The sequence below is a fragment of the Parasteatoda tepidariorum genome, chromosome 1 (assembly GCF_982258835.1).
Source record: "Parasteatoda tepidariorum strain Cologne lab strain chromosome 1, Ptep-v5.0, whole genome shotgun sequence".
Classification (NCBI taxonomy): domain Eukaryota; kingdom Metazoa; phylum Arthropoda; class Arachnida; order Araneae; family Theridiidae; genus Parasteatoda; species Parasteatoda tepidariorum.
Genome location: NC_141755.1, coordinates 101,273,434 through 101,284,877, shown reverse-complemented (window position 1 = coordinate 101,284,877; position 11,444 = coordinate 101,273,434). Strand labels below are relative to the sequence as shown.

At 30.4% G+C, this 11,444-nt stretch overlaps 1 protein-coding gene across 1 annotated transcript; it reads right to left on the bottom strand.

The window, feature by feature from the left end:
• Nucleotides 1-225: 225 nt before the first annotated feature.
• On the bottom strand, nucleotides 226-4,265 carry LOC122271506 (uncharacterized). Its single transcript, XM_071180492.2, has 4 exons — nucleotides 4,173-4,265; nucleotides 2,987-3,178; nucleotides 962-1,111; nucleotides 226-367 (listed from the first exon to the last, which is right to left on the bottom strand). The coding sequence occupies exons 1-3, from the start codon at nucleotides 4,180-4,182 to the stop codon at nucleotides 990-992; spliced, it is 324 nt and encodes a 107-aa protein (XP_071036593.2). The 5' UTR covers nucleotides 4,183-4,265; the 3' UTR covers nucleotides 226-367; nucleotides 962-989.
• Nucleotides 4,266-11,444: the final 7,179 nt, after the last annotated feature.

Here is an 11,444-nt window from a genome sequence, read left to right as displayed (position 1 = left end):
TCGGATCTATATATATTTACTTAGAGAAAATAAAATATGCTAGTAGCTGCGAAAATAATAATATTAAAAAAAAAAAAGTATATGAATATTACTGCCAATTTTTAATTTTTTCCAGGTACGTATGAACCCTGTTTGAGGAAGAATTATGAATTACTTTTATTGATAAACCATTAAAAAAGTAGAAAAAACATATATCACACCAACTTGTAAGAAAAACAAAATCAATTGGCCGAAAGGGTTTTATTATGAACAAAAAATTTTGGGCGCACAGTGCAACTCAGGATATATATGAATAAATAAGAATAAATAATAATATAAATCATCAACATATATACAAATGCCTTCCTAGACCATATGCCTTCTTAGACTGTAAGAAAATAAAGAATTAATTTTTATTATTACAGAGTATTTTAAACAATATTTACAAGAATATTTAACTATACTTTTTCTAGTCTGTATATTCTGTTATGTTTGTAAAAAATAAACAAAAAAGCAAAGAATGATTAAGAACGTTTTAACCTGTTCAACACTCCATCATATCTTGACCCAACCCGGTTCACCTCAATGGAAGACGGACGCTCTATCCCCTGAGCCATCACAGCTCAATTTTAGGATATCAGCGATTCCCGAAAAGCAAAATTATGTGATATTTTAATTTGTTAAAACAGATAACAATATGAAGGGGCATTTGAGTAATTTGTCTGCCTGTAGTCACTAATATATTTCCATACTATCAGCCTAGATTTCTGTAAGAAAAGTTTATTTGGTTTAGAAGTTTGCCGTTAGAAGATAATTATAATTTCCATTCTGTTTCATTGTTGTATAAAGTTTCCTAGGTCAGGTTTTAATCACAGTTTTCTTTTGCTCTTAATAAAATGCAGTTACAAAGGAAACTAAAAAAGAATTATCTATTTTATTGTTGAAACTAACTGATTAAACTTGCAACATATTTAAAGTTTACCTCTCTTTGGCATGTCCTCATTTTCAACCTAAAGGTTGAATCTTTTCTGATATCCATAAAATTTGCCCTTGTTCTCGAAAAAGTTCCAATATTTTTCACCTTTTGGTTTGGGCAAATGTGAATAGAAATCGATCTTCTTTTTGATGAATCCTAAGAAAAAAAAAAAAAAAAAACGGTCAAGGGTATTTCGAACGATTCATCTTGGTTATTATTTCAATCATATAAATAAAAATCAAGATATTAGTAATTGTGTAATACGCAAATAAGTGTTATTCTGTGTTAATTAAGTATTATTTTAGGATTTAAGCAAAAATATTACTCTTTCTTTATTTTTTAATATAACTTTTTCAGGGTATTATTTTAGGTACGATACAATACGCAATACTTAGTAAAGTTTAATCAGCACAGCTCTTTCATGCTATAAAGTAATTAAACTCCGAAAATCACATCATAATCTCTAACAAATATGCGAAAAGCATAAACGCATTAAGGAGGAATTTATTTTAATCGAAATCGAGTGATTTTAAATTTGTACTTTAAAATCAAAGTTCTTTTTATCACTAAAAACTTAATGAGGAAGGTTTGAGCAAAGTGATAGCTGATAGATAAATGCTTTTTTAATCATAATTTCGAATCTAGAATTCATTTCTTGGAATGATATGGTATTGCGTAACTTTTTTGTTGCGTGCAATCAATGTAATTTGATATTGTACAAGCAAATAAAACTATACTTGTTTTTCTAAGATGTTCTCACTTTTTACGATTTAAATTATGCTAATAATTTATGTTCAAAAACGTCATGTTCATTAGTTCTGGTTTATCGCTTTTAGCAATTAATTTTTATTTACCTAATAAAGAATAAATAAAATAAAAATTTTAAAACGACATTTTTCAAGGGATCTGAGAAGATTAAAATAATTATATTTCAGTCACACTGACAAAGAAAAACATAAAGTGCATCACTTATGAAATACGTGAGGGGAATTTATTGTGGAGATACATTTATTAAATTATTAGATTTTCATTTTTAATGAGACCAAAATAGATAAATTAAAAAAAAGCATTTTCTCGAAATTTTATTTGTTTCTATTATGTTATTTTTAGTTTTATGTTTGTTAGTCGGTAAATTTCGATTGGTGATAAAAGAAATATAAATTGTAACACTAAGCTAACTTGCTTAGAAATCATTTAGCTAACTTAATATGCTAACTTGCACAGTTTATTGGACGTCATCAGCTAACCTGTATTGTTATAAGGTTACAGTTGACATTTATGCCCTTTTAATATTCGACAGTTGATCAGAATTTTAATAGACGATACATTCTCTTTGTCGATAATATCGAGATACACTTTCCTTGTAGCGGTTAGGAAATAATTTGTATTGTCCCCTAGTGCAGAGCTTCAATACAAATTAGGGTTTTCTAGTTCATAGAAAACAGTTGGATTCTTGTGTGAACATGATATTGTGCTAAATTTTGTTAATGGCGGTTAAAAAAAGAAAAGAAAGAAAACGATTGCAATTTAAATTGTCTTTCAGCACATAGCTGCATCTCAAATTTTATTGCTTTAGTTATGCGGAAAAATTCGGAAATTTGAATTGCAAAAAAAAAAAAAAAAATTTGTAGATATTGTTACGATAAATTTTATTTGATCTGAAAAGTGTAGTGATCTGAATGATCATGTAGTGATCTGAAAACGATTCTCAATTGCGTTATTTTTCTTCACTTATAGGAAATTGAGTGCTTTAGCTAATCGGGAAGGGGTCATACTTTAAGGTGCATGATTTCATCTCCACGGTTGCGAAAGCAAGTAAATAAAAACGCAGTAAAAATATTCCAGAATTATTAAAATATATTATTATAGTTTTAAACTAACTTAAACTGTTTTAAAAACTATTGTTAATGTAGGAATCAGCTGTGAAAATAAAATTCAATGAGCAAAACATTAAGCTAGGAAATAAGTAATGAAGTATTAATAATAATCGAGTAAAATTTAAATTTAAAAATTTTAAAATCCAAAACTCACTGTGGAAAGACAAGTTCAATAACACGCTGTCTTCGTTGCTGTTGTGACATAGAGCAAGATGGTAAATTCCACTGTCACTCAGTTTATGTTTTTTAAATGTGATGGTGACAGTATCATTGGAGACAGCAACTTCAAACTTTTTCACTCTCTTTCCTTTACGGTAAAGTTTCACAGTTGAACCAGGAATGACATCTGGAAAAGAGCAAAAATACTAAATATAGTACATATTTAAACACTATTTCATTTGTTTCAGTTGCTCATTTGTGTTTAATTGTAGAGTAATAAGTTACATTTTTATCATCAAGTACCACATTCATTGCATTGTATTGTATTACATTTTGAATAAAAGTTAAACGATACGTAAAAAAACACATTTTAATTCTATTCTCATGTTTAGTTTAAAATGAATTATTTGTCATAAATTTTTGGTATGATAATTTGGAAAGGAACATATGCTTCGAAGATCTATACGGTCAAAAATGTAAAGAGGATCGGTCAGTTTAGGTACTTTTTTTTTTTTCAGAGTTAATCAATTTCCTGAAAATCTAATTTGAGATTCTTGTGTCCATGTGTGTCACAGAAACCTGATGTAAAGCAGTTATGTGCTCTGCTGTCTAAGTTTCAGAAACAACATTTAATAATCTTTTTCAGCAGTATGTATTATATTTTGTAATTGTATTTATTAATAGTCGAAAAAATTTGAAGTGTAAGATATAAAAAGTTTACATAATTTTACAGAAAGAGCAAAAGGAGAAAGAAATGGCAAAGAATAGCAAAAGTAAAGGGCAAAAATAAAATTTAAGCTCATTCAGTTAAATAGTTTTGAGTTATTAAAATTTAAAAGGACGTATTTTTAAATTCTCATCATGAACTATTCACCAAGATCCTTCACATTTTGTATTTTGCTACTTAAAGTTGCATTATTTAATAATATCATAAAAATAATAAAAAGCTATTACTAATTATTTTTTTACGTATTTGGATAAACAAAATATCATTAGTTTTATCTATTTTATTATTGGAAAACATATATTTAAATTATAATAATTAGATTTATAATTGTATGCACAACTTTTTCGATTCTCTTAAAAAATTCTGGAGATACGGCAAATTGCTCAAAAAATAAAATTAAAGGGTCCAAATTTTCTTAGCTCACACGCTCTCATCAATTTCTTCAAAACTATACCTATCGCCATTTTCGAATTTAGTACCAGATGTATTCTATCTTCCCACCATTAGGTTGTTACCAGCAGTTCTTCAGTATAACCGAAAACTTTACTACAACTTTGATAACTTTTTAAACTTTATTTCCTTTTACGAGGTTTCCAATGCCACTTTCAATCACAACAAGTAAATCATACTTTACGTTTCTATACATTGGTTCCCACACGCTCTCACCAATTTCTTCAAAACTATACCTATCGCCATTTTCAAATTTAGTACCAGTTGTTCTATCTTCCCACCATTAGGTTGTTACCAGCAGTTCTTCAGTATAACCGAAAACTTTACTACAACTTTGATAACTTTTTTCACTTTATTTCCTTTTACGAGGTTTCCAATGCCACTTTCAATCACAACAAGTAAATCATACTTTACGTTTCTATACATTGGTTCCCACACACTCTCACCAATTTCTTCAAAACTATACCTATCGCCATTTTCAAATTTAGTACCAGTTGTTCTATCTTCCCACCATTAGGTTGTTACCAGCAGTTCTTCAGTATAACCGAAAACTTTACTACAACTTTGATAACTTTTTTCACTTTATTTCCTTTTACGAGGTTTCCAATGCCACTTTCAATCACAACAAGTAAATCATACTTTACGTTTCTATACATTGGTTCCCACACACTCTCACCAATTTCTTCAAAACTATACCTATCGCCATTTTCAAATTTAGTACCAGTTGTTCTATCTTCCCACCATTAGGTTGTTACCAGCAGTTCTTCAGTATAACCGAAAACTTTACTACAACTTTGATAACTTTTTTCACTTTATTTCCTTTTACGAGGTTTCCAATGCCACTTTCAATCACAACAAGTAAATCATACTTTACGTTTCTATACATTGGTTCCCACACACTCTCACCAATTTCTTCAAAACTATACCTATCGCCATTTTCAAATTTAGTACCAGTTGTTCTATCTTCCCACCATTAGGTTGTTACCAGCAGTTCTTCAGTATAACCGAAAACTTTACTACAACTTTGATAACTTTTTTCACTTTATTTCCTTTTACGAGGTTTCCAATGCCACTTTCAATCACAACAAGTAAATCATACTTTACGTTTCTATACATTGGTTCCCACACACTCTCACCAATTTCTTCAAAACTATACCTATCGCCATTTTCAAATTTAGTACCAGTTGTTCTATCTTCCCACCATTAGGTTGTTACCAGCAGTTCTTCAGTATAACCGAAAACTTTACTACAACTTTGATAACTTTTTTCACTTTATTTCCTTTTACGAGGTTTCCAATGCCACTTTCAATCACAACAAGTAAATCATACTTTACGTTTCTATACATTGGTTCCCACACACTCTCACCAATTTCTTCAAAACTATACCTATCGCCATTTTCAAATTTAGTACCAGTTGTTCTATCTTCCCACCATTAGGTTGTTACCAGCAGTTCTTCAGTATAACCGAAAACTTTACTACAACTTTGATAACTTTTTTCACTTTATTTCCTTTTACGAGGTTTCCAATGCCACTTTCAATCACAACAAGTAAATCATACTTTACGTTTCTATACATTGGTTCCCACACACTCTCACCAATTTCTTCAAAACTATACCTATCGCCATTTTCAAATTTAGTACCAGTTGTTCTATCTTCCCACCATTAGGTTGTTACCAGCAGTTCTTCAGTATAACCGAAAACTTTACTACAACTTTGATAACTTTTTTCACTTTATTTCCTTTTACGAGGTTTCCAATGCCACTTTCAATCACAACAAGTAAATCATACTTTACGTTTCTATACATTGGTTCCCACACACTCTCACCAATTTCTTCAAAACTATACCTATCGCCATTTTCAAATTTAGTACCAGTTGTTCTATCTTCCCACCATTAGGTTGTTACCAGCAGTTCTTCAGTATAACCGAAAACTTTACTACAACTTTGATAACTTTTTTCACTTTATTTCCTTTTACGAGGTTTCCAATGCCACTTTCAATCACAACAAGTAAATCATACTTTACGTTTCTATACATTGGTTCCCACACACTCTCACCAATTTCTTCAAAACTATACCTATCGCCATTTTCAAATTTAGTACCAGTTGTTCTATCTTCCCACCATTAGGTTGTTACCAGCAGTTCTTCAGTATAACCGAAAACTTTACTACAACTTTGATAACTTTTTTCACTTTATTTCCTTTTACGAGGTTTCCAATGCCACTTTCAATCACAACAAGTAAATCATACTTTACGTTTCTATACATTGGTTCCCACACGCTCTCACCAATTTCTTCAAAACTATACCTATCGCCATTTTCGAATTTAGTACCAGTTGTTCCATCTTCCCACCATTAGGTTGTTACCAGCAGTTCTTCAGTATAACCGAAAACTTTACTACAACTTTGATAACTTTTTATTTTTACTTTATTCTATTTTTCCGTGGTTTCTTACGCAACTTTCAATCACAACAAGTACATCTTATTTTAAGTTTCTATATATTGGTTCCGACACACTCTCACCAATTTCTTCAAAACTATCGCCATTTTGGAATTTAGTACCAGTTATTCTATCTGTCGACCATTAGGTTGTTACTCGCAGCTCGTCTGTTTAATGAGAAGGCGATATAACCGAAAACTTTAGTACCACTCTGATAAATTTTTTCACTTTACTTCCTTTTCCGAGGTTTCCGATGCCACTTTCAATCACAACAAGTAAATTATATTTTACGTTGGTTCATTGCATTGGTTCCGATACGCTCTCACCAATTACTTCAAAACTATACCTATCGCCACAGTGGCGTAGCGAGCTTAACTCGCGCCCGGGGCACAATACCCTTTTAGCGCCCCCCCCCCCATTCGAAAACCATATAATATTATAAGTAAAATATATATGGTTTATATATAGACGACTTGGATTATAGCAAATTAATAAATAAATAAAGTCATAGACTCAAGCTAGGCTTTAAATTTGAGACAAAAAATGTAGTTGAGAGAACAAGACTAGATTTTGAAATGTATATGATCATCTAGAATTAGTTCAAAAGATACCTATTATTTATTTTACATATTTATAAAGAAATATTTTAAAAACACGCAGTTTTTAAACAATAAAAAAGTAAATATTTATTATCTCTAAGGAGATACATATATTTAATAATCTTATGATTATAATACATTAATAAAACTATTACTATGTCTAAATTTTCCGTGCTTTTGATGATGCAAATGTATCAATAATATCATCAAAATTGATCATTTAAAATTTTTCTCTTTCCACACTTAAAAATGCTAGGTCACTTAGGCGATTTGTCAAAATTAATTTTAATTTGCTGAATGAACGTTCGCAGCTAGCAATTGATACTGAGATAGTCAGGAGTATTTGAAATGCCGCTCTCAGATTTGGAAAAACATCTTCTTCATTCGAGATTGATTATAAAAGTAAGAAATTCTAATGGAGTTTTAGGTTTAATTTCTTTTCTACTGCGGAGTAACATTTTGCTGTTACATATTTTGATAAAAAGTTCTATTGCATTGAAATCTGTAATAAAATTCACCCAGATTTTTACAATTTTTTTTCAAGGTCGTTATCAACATTATCCTTGTTTAATAAATTTTCAACGTCTAGTAGAAATCCAAATTGGAAATTAAGGCCACTTAATCGTGTACACATTTCTTGTTGGAGATGATCAAGAGTGCTTTTCATAACGCGAGAAATTTCACTTTTTGCGGAAAGACCACCATAGCCGATTCTCCAGGCACGTATTGTTGTATCCATATCCCATTTTTCACAAAGAGACTCTGCTTTTTCTATCACCTCTTTACAGAGCTTGTCTCAAATTTCGGCTAGTTCAGTCGCAAATGATTCAAGATCATGGAATACTTCTCTAAAATTCATTCTAGGATCTTGTAATCTGAGCTGCACACGATCAATCCTTCTTAAGATTTCATACCAGAAATGAAGTAAAGTTATAAAACTAAAGGTTAGTATATTTTGCAACAGAATTATAGCTTCACTTCTGTTGTCACTTGTAGTGGTAGTGTGCTCTGCTAACTTTTCTATTAGTTCTTTTATATTCTCTAGCCCATAGATGATAACGATAACCGCTTGTATTCTAGCGCTCCATCGCGTTTCAGATGTGTGACCTGCCATCACGGCAGCATTATCGTATCATTGTGATCTGCAGTTTGTTAATGAAATTTCATCGTAATTTAATTTCTCTAAAATTGTATTTTCGATCGAGGCTGCATCTTTAGCATGTATTTCAATAAAACTCAAAAAAGATTCTTTGATGGAAACTTTTTTATTGATAAAATCAGCATCTACATACCTAGCGACTTGGGACATTTGTTCTCGATGAGAGATATCAGGAGTTGAATCAAACAAAAGTCTATAATATTTATTTCTTTTGATATCGTTTGTTAGTTGATTTCGAACTGTAGATGTCAGAAGATGAATGAATTGATTTTGAATCTGTGGGGACAAATATGAGAACAACAAATTTTTCTGTTAACGAATTTTTTCATACTCTATTTTAATAATAGAAGCGTCGAGTAGATGTAGTAAGTAATCTTATTTGATTTATTACTTAACAAGAATGCCTTGAACTTGAAAGGTAGTAACATAGTGAAATGTACAATATAATTTATGCTGACATTAAACTTATATATAATATTTAATAACATTTAATTTTTATTCTAAGCAGAGCGCGATGACAAGGACGTGAATTAAATATTGAAATATATTTAATACGGATATGAATTTAATATGAATATGAATTTAATATAATATTTAATATGCATTAGATATTAAATATTATGAATAATATTTATGAATTAACATTTATTATATTACACTGGCACTAATTTAAAATATATTTTCCAAAAATCAATTATAATAATAAAAAAAATTTCCAGCAATTTTTTGTTTTGCGGACCATTTGGCGCCCCTTTGTGAGTAGCGCCCGGGGCATGATGCCCCCCCTTGCCCACCCCTCGCTACGCCACTGTATCGCCATTTTCGAATTAAGTACCATTTGTTCTATCTTTCTACCATTAGGTTGTTACCAGCAGTTCTTTTGTTCATGAGAAGGCGATATACCCGAAAGCTTTTGTACCACTTTGATAACTTTTTTTTAAACTTTATTCTATTTTTCCGTGGTTCCTAACGCAACTTTCAATCACAACAAGTAAATTTTATTTAAAGTTTCTAAATATTGGTTCCGACACGCTTTCACCAATTTCTTCAAAACTATACCTATCGCTATTTTCGAATTACCAGTTGCATATTCCCACCATTAGGCTGTTACCAGTAGTTCTTCTGTTTATTGAAGATCACAAGATTTCAAGAAGGCGATATACCCGAAAACTTTAGTACCACTTTGATAACTTTTTTTACTTTATTCTATTTTTCCGTGTTTTTTAACGCCACTTTCAATCACAACAAGTAAATTTTATTTTAAGTTTCTAGACATTGGTTCCGACAAGCTATCACCAATTTCTTCAAAACTATAACTGTCGCCATTTTCGAATTTAGTACCAATTGTTCTATTCCGTCGAAAGAAGGCTGAAGGGCTAATTATAAAGTTTGAGTTTATTCGGGCAATAGTTTTTGAGTTGTTAAAATTTAAAAAGGCTGTATTTTTAAAATTTAGAATTCTCAAGAACTATTTGTCCAATTTCGTTCACATTTTGTATTTTGCCGTTTAAAGTTGCATTATTAAATAATGTCATAAAAGTAACAAAACGCAATTAATAATTATTTTTTGCATAGAATTATATTTGGAAAAACTAAATACCATTAGTTTTATCTATTTTTTTAAACTTATTATTGAAAAACTTATATTTAAATTATAATAATTAAATTTCTAATTGTGTGCAAAACTTTTTCGATTCTCTTAAAAAATTCTGGAGATGCTGCAAATTAGTCAAAAAATAAAATTAAAGAATCCAAACTCTCTTGATCTAATTATTAGGGACAGAATGCAGCTGCACCTTTATTTTGAGGGTCAAGCATATGAATCCTTCAAACAAAAGGTATGTGCATCCTGAGAAAATAAGACTGCTGTAGAATTTCTTAAGTAGAAATAACTTTTGCATTAATTAAATTGAATATTTTAGGTTTACCACCGTGAACCATTAAGATTGAGTTTTAGAACTTGAAATCATTAGATTAAAAGTTATTCTGGATGCTCCGATTTTTTTTCCTGCTCTGCATGTTAAGACGAGTAGAAGTTATTTTTAAATCCATGTTTGTTATGAAAATATTTATAAAAAAAATAATGACGACTCACTGCTCAGGTTTATTTCAGCTTTCAGTGGTGCATTAGTGCAACCAGCTATATTTGGTGGATGTATCAAACTACTGTCACCACTGTAAAACTTTCTAATTCCTGATTCTTCCCAGTCATTCCTGTACCACTCCGGTTCTTGCGACTCTACAAATGTGGAGACAATACGCGGAGGATCTTTTACATCAAAATCACCCAATGACCTTTGGTCACCATGGCCAGATGTTATGCCAAGCTCGGGTAATTGAGACCCGTGGGACTCTTCAATCATACTTGCTGCTGGAAGCAGCTCAGGCATAGTTTTTTTCTTTCTGAGAAAGAATGTAAACCATCCTGATATGCAAATTGCATTCATAAGGCGATTCATTTTCAAAGCTTCACCTCTCAATGCTTATTCAAAGATAAGAATGAATGTTTTAAAAATTTCTTTTTACTTCTTTGATAGTATTGTTGACAATTATATTTTCCGTTAACAATACCTTTTTAATACCTACATTATTGAAACATTCATCACATACGTTTTAAACAATAATCTTGAAAAATCATTAAAGATTTTTTGATTGTTGCAATACTTATATTTAAATTATATGTTAACCTACATTTGTCATTGTTGAAATTTTATATTTATATAATATACTGATCAATCCATATATATATATGGAAGGTGGGTGTATGACATACCAAAACCTTTTTGTTTGCGAAAGGAAAGAGAAAACGTTTAAAGACGATTATGAGAAACGTCTTAAAGTTTTGACCTGAAATCAAATAGGTTTTGGCTCCTTGTGTACCCATCTTACTGAATTATGATTTGCTAGTTTTCAAAAACGTTTTATTTTCTTGCTCAAAAATCAGTTAGCGACACTCATTGTGTAAACACATTTATCTTCATATTTTGAAGGATTCTAAAAAAATATAGATTAAAGGTGGTATTTAGTTACCACCTTATTTAAGAAAGTTTCAGAGCACTTGAGGACACAAAGGAGTTTGA

What these genes read in the sequence shown, in the direction of transcription:
- LOC122271506 (XM_071180492.2), bottom strand. An exon ending in ATTGAACTTGTCTTTCCACA is followed by an intron (nt 1,112 to 2,986) that starts GTGAGTTTTGGA and finishes TTTTTTTCTTAG; the next exon opens with GATTCATCAAAAAGAAGATC.